We start from the raw sequence: 26,368 nt of genomic DNA, 5'->3' as shown, positions 1-26,368 counted from the left end.
CGGGTGTTGAAGTGTGTGCGTGTGAAGTTTAAAAGAAAAAAGTTTCAAAAGGTTAAGAAGAAGAAATGTTCTGACCTTCCTGGCCTGCGCTCACGGCCAATGACACACACACTTGCGGTCTGCGGGCAGCCCCTCCGGCCCCACCGAGCCTCTTGGCCGGGGTCCGCCCCGCTCCGCCCCGCTCCCTCAGCCCGTGTCGGCGGGGGGCAGCGCGGCCCCGGTGGAGGCCGCGGGCGGGGCGGGAGGCGAGGGGAGGGACTGGGGGGGCCCCGTCCGGCCCCACTTAGCCCCCGCCCGCAGCTCGGCGGCCCCAATCGCGTCCTCCCCTTCCCCGCGGTGACTCCGATCCCGGCTCCGCCGCTCCCGCTCCTCCTCCACTCCGCACTTTGCGTCTCTCTGCTGCCGCTGCCGCTCTCAGTTAGCGGCGGGGCCGCGGCACGCAGTGTTCCTGGAGCCGGGCTTGGGGCGCAGCGGCCGCCCGGTCGCCCGCCTGCCGTCCCCCTGAATGGCCTCCGCTCCGCAGCCCTAGCCGGCCCCCTGGGTCTCGGGTGAAGGCAGCGTGGAAGTCGCGGGTCCGGGGGACACACACACACGACGGGACGTTGGCCGGAGGCGGTGCCCGCGGCTCTCCCGCCGCGGCAGCATGGCGCGGGGCGGCGGGCGGCAGGAGGCCGCTGCTCCCACCACCACCAGCACCCGGGGCCTCTGGCCGCGGGGTCCGGGGCCCCTCGGCCTCCTCTGCCTGGCGCTGCTCTGCGAACTGGGCGCCGCCGAAGCGGAGTTTTCTATCCTGGACGAGGCGCAAGTTCTGGCCACCCAGATGAGGAAACTCGCCACCGAGGAGCTGGGGGTCGTCACCATGCAGGTACAGCACGGCCGGCACGGCCCGCGCCTCGCCTGGTTTTCCCTCCCTCATTTCTTGTCTCCTTCCTCCGCACGCTCTTCCCGATTCCTGTTTGTCCCTTTCTTTCTTCATTCCTTTCTTTCTTTCCACCTCCCCGGTTATTTTCTGTTTTGCAAACTTTCCTTCCCCCTTGCGCAAGTGGCCCGGCTCCCCTCAGCCTCCCGGCCCCGGCTCCTCTAAGCTCTCCGGCTCCCCTGAGGCCCCCGGCCCCGGCTCCTTTTAGGTCTAACCCCGCTCCCCTCAGCCCCGACCCGGCTCGGTCGGCGGGAGCGATCGGGGCGCGTTGAGGGAGGAGGACAGGGACTGATTCTTGTTTTATTTGTTATTTGTATTTGTAATAGAAGCGGGCAGAAAACGCCCTCCCGAAGTCTGTTTTTCGCGGAAGGTTCCGAGCCCGGCCTTGGGGCTAAGCCCGCCGTGCTCCGGGCCGGCTGTGCGGTTTGTGGATCGGTGCTAACCCGCCTCCCTCCCGAGCATCCCTCCCTCTGCCTGCTGCTGGCGATGAGTCGAGTCCTGCCCGAAAACCCTCAGATGAGGGTAAAGAAATGCTTCCCGGCCCCAGCGTGCCTTCGGACGAGTTTATTCAGATGCTGAAATTCGTTTTGGGACTTTGAGGAGTTAGTTATTTTGCATCTCGGCCTTAGGGGCTGCATCTTAATAGGGTGTTTTGTATAGGGACTGGTTGGACTGGTAGGGTGTGCTGGTACCTGTGTTATAACTATCGGCTACAGACCCGCTCCTGGTGGGGGGAAAAGTGAAATCAGATCCTAGGCGGCTTTCAGCGAAAGGTATGGTCAGTAGCAAATGCAATTTAAAAAGCCTCCCAATTTGAAAAGGAGACACTTTCATAGGATCAGCAGGGGTCTCTACCCAAATGGTCTTTTATCTTCTCTAAACTGGCGTCATTCTCTTACCTCTGAAACATCATTGTGTTGGCCGGCCTCCTAGGGCTTCGTTTTGTCCGAGAAAACACCGAGCTGTCTCTTGTCCTTGATGCTAAGAAGACGTGGATTTAAATGACTTCACTTAACAAGGTAGATTATTGATGTAGTGAATTCAAGGAAGTCATTTTTCCCTCCTATGCTGTGCATACGCCTGCATTTAGTTCCTCTCAAAAGATAGGAGCGTAATCCTGTAAATGGTGGCATCTGCTTAGTGCAAATTAAGTCAGTATAATTGTCTTGCTAAATCTGTTTCTGGTGTTAAAAAACCCTACCCTAATATGATCATCTCAACTCATTTTGTCTGTAAAAAAAGCAACTCATAAAAATATCTATGGCTTTGATACAAGATCCAAGTGTAGGGTGAGCCAGTTTTTCTTTCCAAGGATTGTAGCAATGATGCGAACTCAGGATCAATCTGGATGCTGGTGCAGAGGGATGCAAATAATGTTTAAACTCAATTTGCTCTTAGTTGGATATTTAAGGCCCCAAAGTAATTTAATGCGGTGGAACTGGTAGTTAAACTCTGAAAACCCTTTTCATACTCAGCTCTGTTTTTATATGCTTAATATTTTGGCTGTTGTAACTCCCACCAAGCTAATGTGCAGCCTGTCCTTTGCTCTCCCCTCTAACATTATTACAGCTGTTTAAGATTAAGCACCAGTGGGAACAAACCTCCCTGATTTTTAGAACCTTCCTTGGTGATCTCCTACGGTAGGACAAAAAAAAAAAAAATCATTATGACATGTGTCACTGCAGCCTGGGTTTAGGGGTGCAGAATTACCCTTCCCTTCGCTTGTGCAAGGCTGTTGGGTTGCCTGTGTCACAGGACTGTTGGCACAGCAGGGATGCTTGGGGTGACGCAAACAGGTGCCATAGCAGAAGGGAGGAGTGGGGCATTTTTGGAAGAAGAGCCAGATTGTTTTGGGGTTTTAAGTGGATAAAAATCCAAGGGTGTTGTCGTGGGTTTGGAGGGCGACATGGAGGCAGAGGAAGTTGTGGTAGCGAGAGGAAGGATTAATACCCGACCATTTGGGAGCTGTGGTTTTGTTTAGTTTCATAAATTGTAGAGGAGGAAGCGGCAGCATTTAATGCTTCCCTTGTGCTCGTGCTTCGTGCTTTGGTCCTTGCCAGTTGTGGTTTCTACATCTGCACATCCTGGTAATAGGCAGGAGGTGGTGTCACCAGCTGCTGGAGTAGGACGTAAGGCTGGGAGAGGGCTTTGGAGGAAGGCTAGGTCTGAGCTGGAGGTAGGGAGAAAGCATCCAATGAGTGAAGGAGCAGGTGGAAATGCTTAAATTGAGTGAAGGTGAGAGGCTGGTTTGGGTGTGTTTTCAGTCTGGAATAAGAAACTGTAGACAGAGCTTCCATAAGTGCAGGAATGGAGGATGAGGTGGAGCCTCCAGAGCGGACTCTAGAGGAACAAGGGGAAAGAGGTAAGAGGAGAGGTATGAGATTTGTCACCCTTAAATGCCCCTGGAAAGGGTAAAATGAATATGGAAGCTGGAAGATGGAAAGTAAGGCAGATTTCTGCTGGAGCAGCCATCAGAGCTGTAAATGAGATCTTTCATCCTCCATGCAGCATCTACTTCCTGTGATGCATTCTTCTTCTATCAGTGTTTTGCCTAATTATTTCAGCAACAATAAGGGCTTAGTGCTTTTAATCAAATCCTGCTCTTTTGTGTTGTTGAATGAGGTGCTCGTACATCTGTATTGTAACACAGACTGAAGCTATGGGGAAGAATCGGGATGAGAGAGATGTCTGATGCCAGCATCAGTCTGACAATTGTTTTTTTGGCACTCACACTGCTGCTTTCTATTTATAGATGGTTGATGAGTGCAGTATCTGACTGGTACCTTTAAGCAGTGCTTTGTTTTCTCACCCATGTAAGTGCGCTGATTTCAGATATAAATTTATTCCTTGGATGGTGGTAATGAGGATAACATAGCTGAAGCTCGTGAGATGCATCATTCCAGGAAGGTGGAGGAGTGGAGGTGTTCAAGAAATGTGCCCATTGGGGACATTGTGTAATGACAGTGGTGGTCTTAGGCTGAAGGTTGAACTCAATGATCTTAAAGGTTTCTTCCAACCAAAACAATTCTGATTCACTGGATGTATTGGACAGCAGTTTAACAGCTGCTTATATAAGTTTCAAATCAGAATACACACCTTTGTATTGCATGAAGTGATCACTTAGTGAGAACACGTGTTGGGCAGTGCAGCAAGATGTGCAGGTCCTGAGTGTCTGTGTGTTATCTTGACTGTTATTTCTCCAGGAGTGGTTAAATAAAGTTCAGTGATTGTCTGACTTCCTCCGTTCCACTAATTATTATTACTGCTCTGAAACCCACAGATAATGTTTCATCCCATGTGGATTTCCTTTAAAATACGTTGAATTATGGGGCAGTGTGTACATGCTCATTCGCCCTGAGCTGTAGCAGTGATCTGTTTGTGGTTCCCACCAAAGTTCATCAATGCTTCTTCCAAATTAACCAGAAGCAGCCGCATCACAATCTCTTCATTTTCTCTCTCCTTCCCATGGGATGGAGAGGGGACAGCCTTGGGAGCTGTGCCTGCAGCAGAATGCAGTCACCCATAACTGTTCCCTTCTTTAAATTTTCGTTAGCTAGGGTGTCTGTATTGTTACAGGGAGCAGCTTTTGGCAGCAGGCTGCATCCTTGGAAGACAGTGCGCAATCACATTTCCACTTGCCACTCCGAGCAGGTGTAGTCTTCACCATTCCTCACTACACTATGACTTCAATAGCCTGGTATCATAATTCACAGTGGGCTGGAAGCTTGGGGAATGAGCAGGTCGTGTGAGAGCCCTGCAATATATTCTTCTGGGCAGAGCTGACACTGAGCAGTAATTAAAAGCTAAGCGTCCCTTTATACTAAAATTATCACTGAATTGGTGGTTGTGGCATGATCTGGTCTGCTGGTGGGGTTTCACCATCTCTGTTACCTGGCTTGTCCTATCTTGGTTTCTCTGAACTGCTTGAAATGACGAAATGGGTTGGTGGTTGGAACAAGTGAAATTCCTTGATTGAGAGGTGAAGGCAGGGGGAAAAAAAAGTAAATCAGAACTTTTGGGAGCCTTTTGTTTGGGTTTGGCAAAGTTTAGCCCTCTAATCTGCATGGGGCAGCCAAGGTGAGGGCTATTTATTGATAGAGTGGGTCAAAGTAACATCTCCACCTCCAAAATGGGGATATAATACTTGTAGTAAGAGTTGAAAGGCTTAAGCAACGCTTTGAAGATGAAAAGCATTGTTGAGTGCTTCTATAACTTTCAAAATGGATGTTGATGTTTCTAGCCAGATACTAACAAAAGTTATAGGCCTGGAGGGCCTTGAGTATTCTTGAAGGTAGTTCTGCCATTTTAATCCTTTACATTTTTTTATGCTGGGAAGGAAGTGCAGCCCTTTCCCATTGTCCGTCACTGATCTTGAAGATGGGAAGTTAAAAAAGAAGTATTTTCAATCCGAATATGACAGTTTGCTGGTTATTTTTTTCCTGATGTTTTTCTTCTAGTATCAGTACTTGCTCAGGTAGTGTGGTGATGTGTAAAATAACAAACTCTGTAGTGCAGGTTTCCCCAGGCTGATTGGCAATGGCATTATTTATTTAACTAATAACTTATCTGGCCATATGTTTTTCAAGAAGAACAGATTGTGCACAGACCAGAATGACATGGAGATGTCCAGGGGTTTCTATGGGGAGGATGCCCTGACACCATTGTTCTGGGAAATACACATTCTTTGAAGATTTCTGGGTGATGGCAAAGAGTTGCAGTCACCAGAACAGTTCATTTGTTTAATCCCTTTGAAAAGGAACACTGACAGAATACAGTATTTTTTTTCCAATGGGATGATCATCTGGCTAATGACAGTGGATTTGTGACTTGGAAGAGAGAAATCCTATTCCAAGCTGCACTGCAGACCAGTTGAAATGCCAGAGCCGTGGTTCTCCATCTCTGAAATCACTGTATTTACACATTTCCCCACTTCTTGCCCTGTTACCTAATAAATCCATAGGTGTCTGTGAGGTAGTTGCTCAGCAAATGATGTAAAGCACTGCAAGTCCTCCAGCACTGGGTCTGAAACCTGGACCTCTGTGAACCTTCATCCAAATGACAGCACAGAGCTATAGAACTGCTGAAACCTTTGAGAAAAAGTCCAGCCACTTGCAGGGAGCTCACAATCCACCACTACTGCTAAGCCACTGCCACTAAACCACGTCCCTCAGCACCACGTCCATGCATCTTAAGTACCTGCAGGCATGGGGCTCCACCATATTTAGTTTTTCCTTTTATTTGCAAGTTGTTCCTAGCTTGTGAAGCTGAATTGCAAAAGGAAAGTGCAAGTAAGGAAGGCTGATAAATATTTGACTAGATATATTTTTCTGGTAATTATTATTTGCCAGTAGTGCTCACTTCAGGAATAATTACAGAGTAGAAACCATTGGAGTAAAACCTCATCTGTTTTACATGATTATGCCTTGGTTTGAATCCAGCTACAGCAGCCTCTTTCAAGGCTCTCTGAAAGCCCCAGACTGCAGCAGTTTTTCATCCTGTTCCACATGGATTCTTTTTTTTCTTCCCTTTTCTCCCCGGCATGAAACATTTCAGAAAGATAGCAAGAGGTCCTGGTGGAAGGGCAGGGAAAATGGCTGCGTAGGGGAGACCGAATCTGAATTTTTAATTAGGCTTTGAGTTGTTTCTTCAAAGTGTTGGGACATCGTTAGCTGTGTAAGTCCTGTTGCCTTAGCCAAGAGTGACATTTCCCTTCAAACAGGGAGAAAGCAGCTGCCCTGCGCAGATAAAAGTTGCTGAGCGCAGTGCAGCGAGGAGGGGTGGGAGATAATTGGCTGTCCCCTGCGCTGCTGCCACGAAGGACCCTGCCAGTCGTGGTGGGGACCGGAGGGGTTATTAGCAGCAAGAAATACAAGGACTTTGTGAAGTAATTGGGAATCTCTCAGCTGTGGCAGGGCCGATAACACCTATGGGAAGGCGCTGAAGTAAATACAGCATGTGCTAGCCTGCTTCCTTTTCGGCTTAATTCAGCAGAGGAGGTGCTTGATGATCTGAACGGCAGAGAAGCTGCTCTGCTGCTGCTAGCTTGGCCAGGCACTGGTGAGAAAAAAAAATCTAATGGTTATTGTCAAATAATAGCGAGTGTTTCACCTTCTTTCAGACAGAAAGGCAAGATATTTTGAGACTGGAAGGAAACGTGAAGCATTAAAAGGGTAGATTTAGACTGGAGATTAGGATGAAATTCTTCACGGTGAGGATGGTGAGACACCGGAACAGGTTGCCCAGGGAGGTTGTGGATGCCCCCTCCCTGGAGGTGTTCAAGGCCAGGTTGGGTGAGGCCTTGAGCAACCTGGTCTAGTGGAAGGTGTCCCTGCCTATGGCAGGGGGATTGGAACTAGATGATCTTCAAGTCCCAGCCCAAACCATTCTGTGAATCTATGATTTTATGTGTGTGTGTGTGTGTTTACCACTCATTCTTTTATTTCTGTAGATAAAAGGAAGTATTAAGTATTGCCAGATATTTTTTTAGCTTGACAATTTGTGTTTTTAGTTCAGCATTTTTTGGTAAAAAAAAGAGCAAAGAAGTAATAAAATCACAGAATAGTTTTGGTTGGGAAAGTTCTTTGAGCTCATCAAGTCAAACCATTATCTAACTCAACCAGTTCTGATGCTTTGCCAGTTCTTGTGTGGGAGTGCCGAGCTATGAGCAATGATCCCAAATTTCTCTATGTCCTTTGTCAGGATGCTGCATATCCTGAGTGTGTGCCTGGCTCTCTGTGAAGCTTCATGGCAGTGCTTTATGGATCAGATTGTGGGGGCTTTGCTGGGGTCTTAAGTGAGGGTTGGGTTGGATAATGTCCTAGGAGTGATTTATTCTGTTGTTATTCAATAGAAAAATACTAACTTTGGGGGTGGCTTTTTGGTTTGTTTGGGCTGTTTGTTTGTTTTGGTGTATTATTTTTAGTTGCCTTTTTGGTGGGTTTGGGATATTTGGGATAATATAGCTTAAAAATGGGAATTTAAGTAGCTTGATATTTTAACTTTTTGGTGTTCATGCCAAAAATTCTGCTGAGATTTTTGACTAATACCTTTACTTTTGTAGGCTTAATGTAGAATAAAATGTAAAATGATTAAGTGTGGAGGGCCTGCATTCTGCTGTCACCATTTTCCTGTGGTTTATTGTCACTTAAAAACATGTAGTATTAAGGAAACCTGAAAGGAAGTCCTTGGGCTCACTTTCCCATGGCGAACGGAGTTCAAAAACATTGATACTTAGCCCGGTGTCTGTTGGGAAGATACAACTTTTTAACATAAAATAAAAGTGCTAAGTCATTGCTTGACTCTTGCATTGTCTGTGTTCACCCTCCAAAATCCTCATGTCTGATATAGCAGGGGAAATCCACCTTGATTTTTGAAATAATCCTGGTGCCACAAGTCACTAAAGCTCATTTCTAATCCCATGAAAAGTTTGAATGGAATCACTTTTTTCAGCTGCCTGTAAGGTCTCTGCTGGAGATTTTCCCAAGTGATTTTTCAAGCAGTATATTTGCAAAATTGCAATCATTAGCGAAAACAAACTCTTACTTCTCCAGCCCCTCAGCCAGAAGCAGCTGATAACATCAGCTTGACACTGGTGCTGTTGGAGCTTACGGTTTTGTTCAGCCTTGATGTGATTTGAAGCTGCAGCCGCTCTACTAGCAGAGCAGAAAACACTGTTTTGAGAGAAGCTGTCATTTCATTTTGGGCATTTCTGCAGAGCTGTCTGCCAGTGCTCTCTGCCCAGTTTTATCCATCTTTTCCACATATTCCTGCAATACAGTAGGAATTTCTGGCTATACTTGTGATCGTCACAGGTGGGAATGAGGCCAGGGAAAAAGGATTTAAAATAGACACATCTGGAAGTTGCTATAGAGGTTTCCAGGATCTGGAATGCTTTAAGCTGAATTTTTTGTGTGTTTGCCTTGGTAGGGTTATAAGAGTATTTTAATGCCCTTTTTTGTGGATTTCGGACCAGATTGTGTCTGTAAGTGAGTTCAAGCTTGATGGTGATGATCTGATGGTACCACACCATAGGGCTGAGGTGCTCCCATGACATCCCTGTCTCTGGTTCAATCCCTGCTGCTCTTGCTTTCAGCAAAGGAAGTATTAGAAATATTTCCTCCTGAGCAAAACCTGGGAAGGTGTTTGTGGTAGGGAGACAGAAAGGAGAAGAGACAGACTCCCAAAAACAGCTGTAGTGGGAGCCTCTTTGCCAAGGGCTGGAAAGGGCTCAGCAGCCCTTGGGGAAAATCTGATGGAGAGCCAGGAGGGCTCTTTGCCTTTTGTTTGTTGGAAAATAAAGGACCTCCAAATTGTGTGGGTCAGGAGTGTGAGATTTTCTCATAGCAGGCTTTTGTTTTGCGTGAGGGTGCAAGTTCCCTTCCAACCCAGACTTCTGTGATTCTGTGAGGGTAGTATTTGATACTGAAATGATTGCAAGTTGGCAGAAATACCTCAATTTTAACCAAACAAGCCACAATCTTCACCATTTCTTTCCCAGAAGCCATGTTAACACAGGAAAGATTGATCCCTGCATGCTTGTGATTTTCCTCTCCTTCCTTCTCTCCACATGATGGCAGATGTGTGAAAACGCATTGAATGGTGCTAAAGCCACAGGGAGAGGTGCTCAGCAGCAGCTGGATGATGACATGGCCAGCAGTGACAGCAGAGCTGCTCCTGGCCAGGGACCATTTCATACCTGCTGTGTATCACACAGCTCATGTGTACACCATGGGATGGTTCAGCTCACTGCTGCATCATCCAAGCCTCACTGCTGCTTTAGGAACAGGAGAGGGCCCAAGCCCTCTCCAGAGACCAGTTGTGTTTGATTTTGACTAATCCTGTTTTACCTTAGAACAGCAAGAAGGATAAAACCAAGTCATATGAGGTCTTTGGGGCTGCAGTAGATGTGTTGGAGAGCATCAGGTGAGGAACGCTTTTTGGGAACCCTCTACAAGACACCTTGGTGTGGCTATGGAGGTGCATGCTTTGTGGGAGCCAAATTAAGCTTGCCTGAAGTGTTTGCTTTCACTGGTGCCCTTTTGATTAGGGATCAACACAGGTTTGAGATGTCCCTTCCCCCTTCTCCTCCTGGCATTGGGCCTAGCCAGGACTAAGAGGCCTTGAGATAACTCCCACACCATTACCAGATAGGGAGCATCTCTCACGGGAGCAGAGAAGGAAGAAAGAGGAAGTGAAAGACTTTGCAGATAGATTTGTAGGGCACAGGATATTTTGGTTTTGAAATACACCAATTTCTATGTCCACCTACTGGGCTGGACACTCGAGACACTGGAGGTATAGCTTGTGTGGCAGGAACAGAAGGCACCCAGCCTAAACTGCCACACATATGAAGGAAAAGAAAGGAGCAGGATCTTTCATCACTGCAAGAACTTTAAAATGGAGGAGGAAAGGCTACTTCAAGTCAGGGGATCCTAAATTGCAGCCAGTATTTTGTTAGTGATGGAGGCTAAAGCGGGTGTGTGATCTGCAGGTTCCAGCTGGCAACAGCTGGCAGAGTCAAACCCTTGCGGACTGGACCTTTTAGAGACAGAATTTTTGTGTCATCTGGAAGGCATATGTGGCATAAGAAAAGGATTTTTAGTTCATGGATAACACGTTTAACAAGTTTAAAGGATATTTAATTTAAATATGTTACCACTGTGAACTAGGTAGGTAGACTTCACTGATTATAGTTTGCCTCAAGTATTGTGTGTAATGTGAATTTCTTGTTTCTATTTTCTTTTGCTAGTTCATTGCTCAGTAGTGTAATTTGAGAAGAAATGAAATACATTTCTCATTTTATTTCTACCTGAAATGTGGCTATCATTTTATCTGTGAAACCTTAGAGCTGCTGTGTATTAATTCAAGGGGGCTAGGGGAGGCTAGGGGGAGCTGGGGAGGGACTTCTGACGAAGTAAAAAGTATTCAAAATAAAAAAATGCTACAAAGTAAAAGACTTTTAACAAAGTAAAACGTGACAGAATGAGGGTTAATGGCTTCAAACTGGAAGAAGTTGGTTTTAGATGACACATGAGGAAGAAATTCTTTCCCAGGAGGGTGGTGAGGCACTGTAACAGGTTGCCCAAAGAAGTTGTGGAGGCTCCAAGCCTGGCAGTGTTCAAAGGCGGAATGGGCCTGGAGCCACCTGGTCTAGTGGAAGGTGTCCTTGCCCATGGCAGGGGGTTGGAACTAGATGATCTTTAAGCCTCCTTTCAATCCAAGCCAGGATGTGATTCTGTGATGATGATGTTAAGTTACAATATTTTAGCTCTTCTATTTGAATCCTGCTGCTGTTTCACTTGTAGTAGCCCTAGATGATTTTGATAGCTGCTCTGAGGGATATGCTTTGATGGTCTTGGAGTTGTTAAAATTAGCTGGATTTTATTTTATTTTTAGATTTTAGTCCAAAATTTGCTTGTTTTTTTACCACTTTAAATATCAACATACTGATGATACTGTGTTTGCATTAAAACTGCTGCATGCAAAGCCCAAATTAAAATAATCCCATAATAGATAACTCACTGCTTGGTAAGAAGTTGAGCCTGATGAATTGTAAAATACCAGTCCACTATAGCATTAAGTAAGTGTAATTTTGTCTCTCCCTTCATATTTATGCATTTATTCAGTAAGTTGTTGACTGTAAGTCTAGAAATACATTAAAAAAAAAGTTCTGGTAATTGCAGCCTCAGCCTGTCAAGTGCTGCTTTTTCATACATTACCAAGAATAGAAAGTCAGCCTCCAAAAATAAATGAAACCCAACATACATCACCATGGTTTTCAGTGCTCGAAACGGTGGATTTCTCTTCCAGGAGCAAAGGTGCAGCAGCTCTTTTGAGAAGGGAAGGGAAGACTCAGTCAGGATGAAATGAGCTCAGAGCTGCTATGTGAAGGTTTGTTTGAATACCAAAACTTGCTGCTTGCGCTCTCTGCTTTGAGTGTGTCATCTGGGTGATTTATTAGAGACTGGAAATTCATGCTAAAGGGGAAGAGAAAAAGTAAGCCACAGGAAAGGGATAATACAGTCATTAAAAATATTAGTAGAGAATGCATTGTTTTGGGGCTCTTTGGACATTGAATGAAAGCTGTTGTCCTCTCTAAGCCAAGTTAGATGTGAGCTGCTGTGCTAGATAGTGTTGGTCAGACTTATTCCAGCCTCTTGGTTTTTATCATAGAATCAATAAGGTTGGAAGAGACCTCAAGGATCATCGAGTCCAACCTGTCACCACAGGCCTCATGACTATTAAACCATGGCACCAAGTGCCATGACCAGTCCCCTCTTGAGCACCTCCAGGGACGGTGACTCCACCACCTCCCTGGGCAGCCCATTCCAAGGGCTAACAACTCTCTCTGTGAAGAACTTTCTCCTCACCTTGAGTCTAAACTTCCCCTGGTGCAGCTTGAGACTGTGTCCTCTTGTTCTGGTGCTGAATACCTGGGAGAAGAGACCAACCTCCTCCTGGCTACAACCACCCTTCAAGTAGTTGTAGAGAGCAATAAGGTCTCCCCTGAGCCTCCTCCTCTCCAGGCTAAACAATCCCAGATCCCTCAGCCTCTCCTCATAGGGCTGTGCTCAAGGCCTCTCACCAGCCTCATTACCCTTCTCTGGACACATTCAAGTGTCTCAGTGTCCTTCTTAAACTGAGGGGCCCAGAACTGGACACAGTACTCAAGGTGTGGCCTAAGCAGTGCAGAGTACAGGGGCACAATGACTTCCTGCTCCTGCTGGCCATGCTATTCTTGATGCAGGCCAGAATCCATACCCAGATATGAATCCGTATCTGGGTGCAGCTTTGATTAAAAAGAAAATAAAAGCTATTGTGTGTTCAAGGCCTTTGACCCCCTTCCTTGACTCCTTGGGAAGTGTAGGGACTTCCCATGAAGTTGTACTTAGGCCCTCGAGCAGATCAAAGGTGCAGCAGAGCTGGGTTTTTGCTGCCTTCCAGCCTTGCTCCATCATTTCCTGAGCTCTGCTTTGCTTGTTTTGTGTCACTTTTGCCATTCCTTCTCTCCTTGCTTGCCAGTACCAGCAGTGTGCTGGAAATAACTTCCCCCCTCATCAGCATTGAATGAACGCTTAGCTGTCCTCCCCATGATGCGACGTGCATGGGGCTGTGGTGGTTGGTGTGGCAGGTGGACACATCTCTGTGGTCAGTACAAAAAATAACATGATTGTAACAGATCCCCTGAAGTGTTGCGCTTGATGGAAGATATTCCTGTGAGATAGGGAGCTGGATGGCTGTGAGAGCATGGATGTGAAGCATGCAGAGCGCTCTCTGCATGACAAACCCCAGCAGTGCCACAGCCATCCTCTCTTCCTCTGTGTCTGCACAAAGGAGCTGGACTGGGTTTTGGCTGCTGCTGCTAGGAGATGACATTTCATTTTAGTGCTGAAAACAGATTCATGGCTTTTTTGGGATTCTTGCTCTGAAATAAGGTTAGAGCCAATGTTAGCATCAGGCCCTAATTACCTGCATGTCCAAAATATGTATTCAAAACATTAAAACCTTGCTATAGAAAGGTTGTGGGCTGGCAGTACGGCCAGCTGCAGACCCTGCAAAGGCTGGTATGTGAGCTGGCCTACAGCCATACCCATGCTGGTGAAGATTGTGAACTTGTGGCCTTACTTTGATGCAGAAAGAAAAAAATATTCTTTTTTTTGTCTCTTTTGGTGAACAGAAAATACCTTGTTCTCTCCTAGGCCTGGCAAGAAATCTACCTGAGTTAGGTACTCAAGAGTCTTGGGAGATGCTGAATCCCTGTGCACAAAGGGAGGAAAATGGTGTAGAAAGGAGTTTAACAGTTAAAGGGGCTGAACTGGCTGGTTACTGCTTTGGTTTTGATGAGAGCAGATGAAAGTAAATACTCAGGAGTGGCAGCTCACCAGCTCATCCTCATGCTGTGGTGGAGGAACAGGATTCATAGATTTATTGACTGGTTTGGGTTGGAAGGGATCTTGAAGATCACGTAGTTCCAACCTCCCTGTCATGCACAGGGATACCTTCCACTAGGCCAGGTTGCTCAAGGCCTCATCCAGCCTGGCCTTGGAACATCTCTGGGCAGGGGACATCTACCACCTTCCTGGGCAACCTATTCCAGTGTCTCACCACCCTCATTGTGAACAGTTTCTAATCTTCAATCTAAATATCCCCTCCTCAAGCTTACATTTTATTTAGTTTTATATTTTTATAACTTTCCTGTTGCCAACCCAACCAGAGCAGAGATACTGGTGTTCTTGGTCATCATGTTTGGTGCAGGTACACTGTCAAGGCTTGAATTGTCTGGTCAGTTTTATTCCTGAATCACGACAAATGCAGAGCAGTTGTGGTCTGAGTTGTCTTCATGTCACCAAATAAAGAACTAAAAGCATTAAACCATGCAAAGTACACTTTGGGCTGTCGTTATGGGTACCAGACCTATTTGAGTCTTACCGCAGAGGAATTGTGAAGCATTCCCAGCTACTCATTTTAAAGCCCAGTTTAAAGTAATAGACTTAAAAATCTTATTGTGTAGTTGAGTTAGTGACTGAGTCTTCACTTCATAATCTCTTTATAAAAATGTATGCACATTAGCAGGACTTATTTAATAGACACACTGCCTAGATGAAAGGGCTCTTTGTGGAAGGAGGCTTTTGTGCCTTTCTGGATCTCTCAGCAATTCCTGCAGAGCTTCCCAAGTCTGGCTGACACCGAGCGCCAGAGGAAAAGACCTTCTCGCTTTCAGCTTGACTGGAGAATAAAGGGGAGAGAGCTGGGAGTGGGGGAGGGACCCCCGCTCCCCGAGGCGGGGCGATTGCTATGGGCAATCACCAGCCCAGCATTTAACACGTTTTAGTTCTTCCTACCCCCAGCTGGGGTTTGCATTCACGATGAGCGCGCTGCTACCCTGGCAGCACAAGTGGGGCTGTGGCAACAATAGCAGCTTCCCAGCCCGGTGAAATGAAGACAACTTCTCTCAGCGCAGGTAGTCCCTTGATTTCTGCTTTGCTCTACAGATGAGGTTGGTAATGGCCACTAACCAGAAGAGCATTAAATTGGTTTGATTATTTCTTTTAAATTTGAGATCCGATGTTATCTTTCATATTCTATTTAATCTCTCATCTGGATTTTTTTTTTCTTCTGTCTGTGGTGCACCACAGATTTTTGGGAAGAAAATGTTTTTCTTTCCCTCAAAAAGTAAGGCTGCAGCATCATGGCAATGTTCACTTTGACCTTGCAAACATCTTCATGAGAGGAAGAATCTAGTGGACATCTAATTAAGTTTCCACTGGCAAAAAGAAACCTCAACCAAAACAAAATACTGAAGCTTTTTGGCAAAGACATCTCTGTTTGCAGTTGCTGTCAATTTGCATGCTCTGTGGTTTTGCAAGCAGAGAGCGCTCCACCTTAGTGCTGTTGTAAGGACCCCAGAAAATGTATTCCAGTTTGGAAACTGGTGAAGATTCACAGAGAAACTTACTTTAAAAAACCTCCAAACAACAACCACAAAAAAATCCCCAAACCCCACCAAACAACCAACAAAACAGCAAAAGCCCAAACAAAACACACAGGCTTTTGATTGGGATGGTAAAGCTGAACAAATGTGATTGAGATCCTTTAGAGTTTCCAGTTTAGTCAGGTGGCCTGTCCCTGGTGGGAAAGGTAGGTGGACTCTGTGCATTGAGTTTTTCTTGCTGGTTGCCGTGCGAGTGCTGCTCACGTATTTCTAACAGCCAGATGAGGAAGAGCTGGGGGCTGCTGGAGGTTGGGTACCTCCAAAGAAATTTGTGTTGATAGGTAACTCCTGTGTGTACCTTACCTCTGCTGCTTGCCTTGGACCCCACCTGCCTGTCTTTATCTGATTCCTTGTATTTGCCAATGGTTTTTCAGCTGCAGTCATGGCTGGAGACTCTATCTTGTTAAGAATGAGAGCGGTGAGATGCTGGCCCAGGTTGATCAGAGGTGGGAGTTGCCCCATCCCTGAAACCATTCCAGATCAGGTTGTCTGGGGCTCTGAGCAACCTGCTCTAATTGCAGCTGTCCCTGCTGACTGCAGGAGGGTTGGACTAGATGACCTTTAAAGGTTCCTTCCCACCTAAAGCATTCTATGAGGAAAGAGTAAAAGCAGTTCTGTGTCTGGCTTGAGCTGAGTGTCTGCAGGTTCCCAGAAGGGTGAAGTGGTTGGGTGTGCAGTGGCTGAGGGTGAAAGCTGAGGACTGGGTATCTTCAAAGAGGGAGGAGGTGGAAAGCCTTACAAAAGGAACAGGTACGGCCAAAGTTGATCAGGGCTGAAAGGCAGTGGGGCTGGACTCTTTTAGTGTTCCTTTTTGACTTGAAAGCACTTCTTTTCTTGGGACAAACCAAGGTATTGGTGCCATTGTTGTGACTGAGAATTTTAATCTTCAGAATTAAAAAAAGCTTTTTGAGATAAATCACTCCACACCTTTTTGCCAGCAGCCCCAGCACAAGGCTGCATTTCTCTGTGTAAAGCCAGATGAACAGCCAGCCTCTTAATTTTTGGATGAAGGCTTAAGCCGTTTCTAGGTGTCCTTCTAAAGCGATGCAATTCAGGTGCCACTCATTTTCTTCAAGCTCCTCTTACCAAACAAAAGCTCTATGGTAAGTGATAGTCTGAGGAAGAGAAGACTTGAGATCTTCTCCATACATATCAATAGCAGCCTGAGAGGGGATTTTCTCAATGCTCAGCAAGAGCTAAAGGACCTTTTGTGGGCAAGAGGATGGGGCCAGACCCTTACTGGTGCCCAGGGGCAACAGGCACAAACTGGAACACGGGAGGTTCCATCTGAACAGGAACAGAAAATTCTTTGGTGTGAGGGTGCTGGAGCCATGGAGCAGGCTGCCCAGAGAGGTTGTGGAGTCCCCTTCTTTAGAGATCTTCCAAAGGCCCCAGGACACTGTGATCCTGGTCAAGCTGCTGTGGGTGCCCTTGCTTTAGCTGGGGGGTTGTACTGGATGATCTCCAGAGGTCTCTTCCAACCCCTGCAAGCCTGGAATGCATGTGGGCTTTGTTACACAATGCAGTGTTACCTGTAAACCTCAGCAGCAGGTTGAAATTTGTCATGTTGTGAATTTCGTGTCTTTTATAAGGTTTTTTGAGTCTTTACCAGTCATTGCAACTCTTGTAAGAATGAAATCCAAGAAGGTTTGAAGTGTTTCTTGCACAAGCAAGTGGTAATTGAGATTTATTCCCTAATAGTAGGTGTTTGGAGTAAATAAAACAGCTGAAACTTTTGTGGTTTGATAGCAATCCCTATATAATTATCCATCATTTTTCTATTCTGCTTTTCTTGGTGGCATATTTTGAGAAGCAGACACTGTTCACTGCATGGTAGTGCTGTGAAGTCTAAAAAGCATACATGTTCTGAAAGCTAGAAATATATTTACTTTCCCATTCTTTTCAGTGCATATTTGTTGCAGATTTGTGCTCTTCAGTTTCTTGAGGGGAGAGTTAGCTGGACATTGTATTCAAAACCAGGTTGTGTTTATCAGATGAAGATCTCTTATGAAGAATAATATTTATTTATTTTAATAGCTACTGGATGCTTTGCAGACTAGGATAACAAGTCAGAAGCACCCCCCACCCCCAACACCATTATTGTTATTACTATTTTATTTTTGGTGCCTAAAAACTGAAACAGGAAATGACCCGAGACACAGTTTCCATGACACTCTCTCACTTGAATCCAGTTTTCAAGAAGATGAAAGGACCAAAGCAGGCTTTTGATAGTGAGCAGCTAATTGGGTGGTGTATAGAGGCAGGGTTTTCTGTGGGGGGGGGGGAAAAAAAGGTGGGGGGGGGAGAAAATAAGTGGAACAGCTGTGTTTTGGTACATATGTATAATCCCAGAGAAAACTCTCCAAGGACAAGGAAACACAGTCATGCTTCAGTGAAAGGAAAATGAAGAATCTTTGAAAGCATAAATGTGGCTTTTTTTTTTTTAGTGGGGGAGAAGCTCCTGTTTAAAATAAAGATCTACTGGTATGAGTGTGTTAATAATTAATGGATTTGGAAAATAAGAATGCAGCCACATGAAATGGTTTGGAAGGTTAAGGAAGTGATTGTGGCCCTGTACTCAGCATTGCTCAGACTGTGCCGTGAGGACTTGTGTCCAGTTTTGGGCACCACAGTAAAAGAGAGACATTGAGGTGCTGGAGTGGGTACAGAGAAGGGCAGTGAAGCTGGTGAGGGGTTTGGGGAGCATATCTTATGAGGAGAGGCTGAGGGAGGTGGAGTTGTTCAGCCTGAAGGAGTCTGAGAGGAGACTGTCTTTTTCTCTATAGCTACCTGAAAGGAGGTTGTAGTGAGGCCGGTGTTGGCCTCTCCTCCCAAGTAACTAACAACAGGACAAGAGGAAATGGCCTCAAGGTGCACCAGGGGAGGTTTAGGTTGGATCTTTGGTTGGATATTTCTTTACTGACAGAGTGGTCAGGCATTGGAACAGTCTGCCCAGGGAGGGGGTCACAATCCCTGGAGGTGTTCAGAAAACATGTAGACATGGCACTTTGGGACATGGTGTAGTGGCCATGGAGGTGTTAGGTAGAAGGTTGATAATGATAATCTTAGAGGTATTTTCCAACCTTAATGATTCTATAATTCTGTGAAGTGTGGGGTTTGCTTCTGTTTATACAAATCCCAAGAAAATGGCAATGTGCTCAGGTGGGTTTTTTGCTGTTCCTTTTGCTCAGTGTGTTCCTACACTGAGAGATGTGATGTGGTTAGAGCAGCATGCAGCCAGGTCTGATGCTCAAGGAGGATGTTCTTCTCTGAGACATGTTTCTGCTATACAAGGCCAAGGGCTGCAGAGCAAGCTCCTAAGAACCTGCTTTATTTTCAGCAAAGATCAGCCGAACTGTCTCGTTCTGTAGCCTAGTGTCTTAGTTTTGATAGTAGACTGCAATTCAGAAGGGTTACAAAAGCAGCTGATCCTGCCTGCTGAGGGGAGGGGATCGATCTTGCCCCTCCACTGCCACCAGGCCTGTGGTCCATCCCATTGGGCAGCCTGCACCCACCCATGATTCCTTTCCCCCACCCTGAGATCAGCCTGGGCTTTAATCGATGGTTGGATGGATTTTTCATGGCTTGCTTCTTCTTCAGGAGGTGTTTTTCTGTCCAGATGGAGAAGAGAATTTTGTTAGCTAATGCCTGTCTTGCTACTGTGCATGGAGTAACTTTGTTTTCCCATGAAGTTTTGAATACCTGGAAGGGAAAGCTGTTGTAGGAACGTTTGAAGATCAGTCATCTTGGGACTTTGTGTGCTCTCCATGGTGGTGGGGTACCCTCTTGGTTTGTGAAGTGTTTCCAGCTGGTTAGTGCTATTTCCATGCATTGTTTTCGCCTTTTTATGCGGAATATGCCCATCTAGGTTGGCATAGTTCAAACTAAGTGAAATAGGAGACCCAATATCAAAGCAAGCGTGGTTTTTGGATGCAGGAGATTAGAATCTCCCCTCTGAAAGCTAAGCCACCAGTTGCTAGTCCTTCAAAAAGACTTCAGTGGTTCATGAACCTAAAAATCAGCTGCACCATCAGTAAACAACCAACAGAGAAAGAATTTGGAGCAACTCAGATGCTGAGTGGACTGAAACGTCTACCCTGCAAGGAAAGAATGAGACACCTGGGGCTGCTTAGCCTGGAGAGAGAAGGCTGAGGGGGATCTCATTAATGCTTGGGAATATCTAAAGTGTGACTGCTGGGAGGATGGGGTCAGACTCTCCTCAGTGGTGTCCAGTGACAGGTCAGGGGCAGTGGCCACAAACTGGAACCCAGGAGGTGCCACTTAAACATGAAGAAATTCTTGACTTTGAGGTTGGTAGAGCCCTGGAGCAGGCTGGCTAGATTGGTTGTGGAGTCTTTCTGTGAAGGCATTCAAAACCTGCCTGGATGTGTTCCTGGGTGATTTACTCTGGGTGATCTGGCTCTAGCAGGAGCTTGGGCTGGATGATCGTCAGAGGTCCTTTCCAGTCCCTCCTCCCCCCCTCTATGATTCTGTGAATTTGGCACAGCTCTGGCTGCTTGCATGCGAGACAGTCTCACCACACCATCATGTTCTCCTGACTTCTGCACTGCTAAGGAAGCAGCTGACTGTCTGAAAGGGCTGCTTCACCATCAATAAATAAAACCCTCTGAAACCAGCTTGACTGCTGGTGTTGGGCAGCTCCTCAGCCTTCTCATGTGAAGATCTTATTAGGCAAGGGCTGTGGGCTGGCTGCCAGTTTTCTTCTGCAGACTGAGCCTGGGGGACTGCTCGTTAGCTCCCCGCCTGCCTGCCAGAGAGGAGCACGTTAAATTAATACTGGAGGAAAGGGCCGTGCTCTGACACCGCGGGAATGCAGGTGGGCTGGAGCCATGCACGGGAATGAAACCAACGTGCTAATCGTGCTGCTGGCAGGAGGCTGCCTGCTCTCTGCAATTTCTGTGTTTTCTGGTCTAAATAATCCCAGTGGGTTTTCACCAGCCCTTTCCAGCTCTCTCTGCTGATAGAGCCATTAATAATGTGGTTTATGTCAGGATTTGGGGTGAGCATTTGGTGAGAATCTTGAGAAAGGCATAGGTGTTCCCTGCCTTCAGAAAGTGGAAAAGACTGCTTTATGAGCACAGCGTGGTGTTTGCTGCTGCTCCTGAGTGACAGCACAATGTCAAGACTGTCATTTCCCAGGAATGGTGTCTGCTGCTGGTAGAAATTTCTCTGCACATTGAGACTTTGAGATCCAATCTTGTGCTTGTGCTGTCACTATGGAGCTCTCCTGTAGCACTCCTTTATTTATTTTTTTTAAGGCTGAAATGTTAATATTGATCCCAGAGTACATATTCAACTATTCTACTCAGAAAATAGTCATTACTTATGCATGGTGAGAGGCTGAAAGGAAATAAAGTCAATCTGCTGTTGTATGTGGGAGGCAGGGCGTTGTGTGTTCCCATGCAGCTGTGACAATCCCTTGGGTCCTGCCACCTTGGGCATCATCCCTCTTTCCCTGTCCCTTTCTTGTAATAAATCTGTTTTATCTCAGATTAAACTAAATTAACCTGAAAATGAAAAAATGGTAGCAAGATATTCCAGAAGCAGCAATTTAATTATGATTTTGAAATGCAATGCTAAAGGAACCAAATATTTCATATAGATGCTGTTGCCAGAGCTCTGCTAAAATGTGGTTATTCTCAGGAGTGCTTAATATGGAAAATGTTTAGCAGGCAGCAAATAGAGAATCTTTTTTATTTTCTCTCCCCCCCCCCCCCCCCCCCCCCCCCCCCCCCCCTTTATGTTTATCTGCAGAACAGGTAGAACAATATCTGCTTAATAAAGGGGTTAGTTTTAAATGCAGCTATTCAGGAGGCTAGAGAGCAAATAAATGGGAGAGTAAGCAAAACACAGTTTAACTACAGGGAGCATAAAGTTGAGAGGAAAAAAATGGGAGGCCAAGTCTCGTTTTTGCTGGTACTGGTCTACATCCCTGTAATGGGCTTGGTGCTTTGAGAGGGTTACAAATATGATTTATTGACACTGGAAGGGTCTCATGTGCTTCCAGCAAAGCACAAAGCAGTGAGTGGGTGTTAGACTTAAAAACTGCCTGATGAACTTTTTATTTCCTCAGCATTATCACTTGATAAGCATTGTTTCGAGCAGCCATGTTTCTTGCAATGTGCTGTGTGCTGATCTCTGAATTTCTGCCTGCCCAGCTGCTTTATGCTGCCCCTATTGCATGTAGCTCATCTCTCATGTAGCAAATTTGGGGTGGAACTTGTCACTTTCCACAGTGCTGACAGCTCAGTGATAATTAGTGAGTGATAACTACTGAAGCCCCAGTTCAAGAAGGGCAGGGACTTGCTGGAGAGGGTACAGCAAAGGGCTACAAAGATGCTGAGGGGACTGGAACATCTCTCTGATGAGGAAAGTTGGGGCTTGTTAGTCTGGAAAAGAGCAGACTGAGGGGGGAATCTCATCAGTGCTTACAAATACTTAAAGGGAGTATGGAGCCAGGCTTTTCTCAGTGGTACCCAGTGACAGGACAAAGAGTAACAGGCACAAACTTGAACATAAGAAGTTCCATCTGAAAATCTTCAGAGAGGGAGACTTCACAGCCTCTCTGGGCAGCCTGTTCCAGGGTGCTGTCACCCTCACCATAAAGAAGTATCTCTTCATGTTGAGGTGGAACTTCCTGGGTTCCAGCTTGTATCTGTTGTTCCTTGTCCTGTCACTGGGCACCACTGAAAAGAGCCTGACACCTTCATCTTGACACCTACCCCTCAGATATTTATAGGCATTAATAAGGACCTCTCTCAGCCTTCTCCTCGCCAAACTAAACAGCCCCAGGCCACTCAGTCTTTCTTTATAGGAGAGACATTCAAACCCCCAAATCATCCTTGAAGTGTTTAGTCTGTCAGCTCCCTGTGTCTCTGTAGCAAAAATTATCTTGTGAAGACAGGTTTAAACTGTGTCATGGAAAGCTTTTGGATACTGAAACACAGGTTACAGTCTGAAAGAGGGAGGTGAAGTTAATTTATAGCTATCAGCAATTTATTAACTTACTAAAGTTAAAATTTTTAAGATAAATTATCAGTATCAGACTAATGAAAATTTCCTGTCCAATAAAGAATACTTTATTCTTTCACTTTCTGCCTGTCAAAACTGTGATGCCAGTATAGTAGAAACTGTATTTGACAACAGGAATATTTATTCCTGGAATAGCATTAAGCTACCTCAATTCTGGCTACATTCAAAGCAGCCTTAATGCCTTTATTTCTCCTCGCTGTCTGAACTTGCTAATCCTGATACCAAAGTGGATTACAGTGTCATTTCCACGTGTTCAGACAGATGTGCAGCACAGAGATAATCACACAGAAAGGCAAAAGAGAGGGAACTCGTGTAGCCCACCATTTGGAGGTGGGCTCTCTACACCCTAAACCCTTAATTCAGTGTCAAGTTTGCCAGTCAGTGCTGGTGGGCTTGTGTGCTGAATAAGGCTTGGCAAGCTTGTGGCCTTTCTTCATGTGCAGCTTGAATTTGGAAGCTGTTCTTCCACCAGAATGAGAATTTGATTCCCATTTAGCACGGTTCATCATAGGATTTTTTTGGTTGGAAAAGACCTGTGGGATCATCAAGTCCAACCATTAATCCAGTACTGCTCGGTCACCACTAAACCTTGTCCCTCAGCACCACATCTACATGGCTTTGAAGCCCCTCCAGGGATGGGGTCTTCACCACTGCCCTGGGCAGTCCGTTCAGTGCTTCACATGTCATGTATTCATGAAGAGCAGAATTATTATATAATGCTTACAAAAAATGGCAGGTTTTGGTAAAATACTATTTGTGGTAATGCAGCAGCGAGCAGTAAGTACAGGTTTTCCATTGACACCTATTTGTGAACTTGATAGGATTTCATAAATGAAAGCTGGGGTGATTTACTGATTTACTTTTAAGAAAGAAGCTGATACTAAACATTCTAATTTGAAAACCCCTTTGACTGATAAATATTTGATGTGCATGGAAACATCCTCAAAAAATGAAATATGGATGAGTGGTAGGAAACCTTGCAGTACCACGAAACACTGAGATTTGATAATTTCGAGTGCAAATGTCTGCCTAGGGATTCTTGATTCTTTTTAATGAAGATAGCACTGTACACGGGATCAGCATGAGTGCTTCTTAAATAAGAGAGTTCATCTCAGTAGCATCTTCTGAAGGAAATCACAGCAGAGGTTTATTTTCAGCTGCCTTTTCTCCAGAGATTTGGAAATCTTTTATTTAGACACAGTTAAACATGACTTTAGATTAAAAAAAATGAAATAACAAAGTCAAATGATTCTTTTCCGGTTTAACACAGAAATTGTTTTAATTGTGTTCATTTACCAGGAGCAGCACACTTTGTAGTTTGTGAATGGTTTGTGGAAGAGCAGCTTGTAATAATATTTGCAGAAGGCATGAAAAATACTAATTGCTTCTGTCATTGTTTTAATTTTAACAGTGTGTGTGCATGTGTCTGAGTTTGGGTTTTTTGATCTCTTCAATAGGTACAACCCAATTGGCAATGACATCAACCATAACCTGAATTCATACTTCCCGTTATACATTTCCTGGGCTGTATCTTTTCCCCCCTTTTCTGAAAGGCTCATTCCCTCCAGTTTAAATTCCTTTTTAAGAGTGGAAACTTGCTCCCAAACTCTGTTGTCTGCTCTGTTCTTCCTGCCCTCATGGGTTGTGCTATGCTGACCATAAATTATAAGAGTGTGTGGATGTGCAGCTTCCCAGGACTGTGCTTGTAGGTTTGTAGCAATTACTTTTTGTGCTTTAGATTGCAAAACATAAATCTGCTGGCAGTCGATTTGAGGTTTTCATTCTGTCCTCAGGATGGTGCAGTTCTCAGTCCAGTCTGCTTTGCTGTCATCTCCGCTGGGCTCGTGAGGTTTCAGCAGGGTTAAAACCAATTCAAAACAGAAGCAAAAAAATCTATCTTTAGAAGAAATCTAGGCTGTTTCTCAGCATCCTGAAAGCTGTTTTCTTTTTCCCTTTTTGCTTTGCTTTTGCAGCATTGTGATTTGTCTTGCACGTATTCCTCTGTTTTCCAGCAGTAGCATTGGCCATGTTGAAAGGTCATTCTGTTTAGAAACTGGCTGTTTTTCCAAGCAGAGCTGGAGGCATGGGTGATGTTCATATGACAAGATTGCACCTTGATATGGTCCCTTAAAAACTTGGAACTATTTCCAACCATATAGAAATTAACATATATCTTACCAGGGGTAATGGCTTCTAAGTGTGAGAAGCTCTATTTAGGTAAGACACGAGGAGGGAATTCTTCCGCATGAGGGTGGTGAGGCACTGGAACAGGTTGCTCAGGGAGATTCTGGATGCCCTCCATCCTGGAGGTGTTCAAGGCCAGGTTGGATGAGGTATTGAGCAACCTGGTCTAGTGAAAGGTGTCCCTGCCCATGCATGGCAGGGGGTTGGAACTGGATGATCTTCAAGGTCCCTTCAAACCTGAACCATTCTATGAATCTATGAAATATCTCTCTAATGTTTTCAGCCAATCTAATTTTTAGGAGGCTGAAATAGTGGTGGTTTTTTTTCCCTAGGGAAATAACTACTTAGGGTGTTCATTCAAAAAGAGTGAATGTCACTATTGTTTTCATGGTAATTTAGTGAAAATGATAAATAATGGTTTGGCAACATTCAGATAATTAGAGCAGCAGATTAGAAATGGTTTTGTGTTCTGATTTTTTCATAAGTCTTTTATTATACTCCTTATTCTTGTGTCAAAATACAATGTATGCTGAAGTTGCTGTTGTGGCAAGAGGAATAAGCAGAGCTGAGATTGTTTTGAAGCCCTGATTAAATGATGACTCCCTGAATAATGACATTCGTCAGGGAGTCTTGGAGACCAATATGGTGTCTACACAAATCTGTACTTAGATGTCAAATCATGGGCTCTGTTCAACTGCAATAATTGTGTTTAGCTGAATAGCCCCCGTGTGAGGCTGCTATTGTGAACTTGAACTGTCCAGTGTTTATCTCTTGGTAAAAGGGTCGTAAGTGCTGTGTGGGATGTCTGTGATGGCCAGCAAGCTGTCTCTCTCCTTTGTCATTAGGATGTCACAGATTCACAGGTAGCATTGGACTGGGAGTGACCCTTGAAAATCATCTTGTCCAACCCCACTGCCTTGAGACCTCTGGCTAGACCAGGCTGCCCTAGGGCCACATTCTTTAGAAAAACGAAGTGAAACCACGGATTTGGCAGCCTGAATCTGAGTCAGCAGTGTTCTCAGGTGGCCTGGATCAACAATAGTGTGATCAGCATGAATAGGGAAGTGATTGTCCCCATGTACTCAGCGCTGGTGTGGCCACACCTTAAGTTATGGGTTCAGTTTTGGGGCCCTCACCACAAGAAATACATTGAAGTGCTGAAGGTGTCCAGTGAAAAGCAATGAAGCTGGTGAAGGGTCTAGAGAACAGGTTTGGTGAGGAGCAGCTGAGGGAATTGGTTTTGTTGAGCCTGGAGAAAAAGAAGCTAAGGGGAAACCTTCTGGCTCTCTAAAACTCCCTGAAAGAAGGTTGGAATTGGGTGGTGGTTGGTCTCTTCTCTGAGGGAGAAGCGACAAGACAAGAGGAAATTGCCTCAAGTTGCCCCAGTGAAGGTTTAGGTTAGATGTGAGAAGAAACTTCTTCACTGAAAGGCTTCTTAAATACGGGACCAGGCTCCCCACGGAGGTTGAATCCCCTTCCCTGGAGCTGTTTCAAAGAGGCAGAGATGTGGTGCTGAGGGACATGGTTTAGCACAGGACTGGTAGAGTAAGTTAATGGGTGGACTTAGGGACTTTGATCTACAGCAGGTCACTCTGGCCTGAGCCCTGTCCATCTCAGCCAGCTGCTTTGGTGGAACTGCCCCATCTCCTGGGACCCACAGTCAAGGACCTCGCAGCCCCACCCTTGGCTTGCAGCCTCTTCAATTTGTAAAACAATGAGGG

At 45.4% G+C, this 26,368-nt stretch overlaps 1 protein-coding gene across 2 annotated transcripts in view; it reads left to right on the top strand.

The window, feature by feature from the left end:
• The first annotated feature begins 314 nt into the window (after window positions 1-314).
• Window positions 315-26,368, top strand: part of CACHD1 (cache domain containing 1) — a 125,998-nt gene continuing 99,944 nt past the window's right edge. For both annotated transcript variants that reach the window (XM_054165355.1, XM_054165354.1), the window contains exon 1: window positions 315-865. In XM_054165355.1, the coding sequence (XP_054021330.1) occupies window positions 644-865 (222 nt within the window). In that variant the 5' untranslated portion in view covers window positions 315-643. The remainder of the gene's footprint in view (window positions 866-26,368) is intronic.

The sequence above is a fragment of the Dryobates pubescens genome, chromosome 11 (assembly GCF_014839835.1).
Source record: "Dryobates pubescens isolate bDryPub1 chromosome 11, bDryPub1.pri, whole genome shotgun sequence".
NCBI classification, from domain to species: Eukaryota; Metazoa; Chordata; class Aves; order Piciformes; family Picidae; genus Dryobates; species Dryobates pubescens.
The sequence above is the reverse complement of the archived record's forward strand: the minus strand, read 5'-3'. Positions and strand labels throughout refer to the sequence as shown.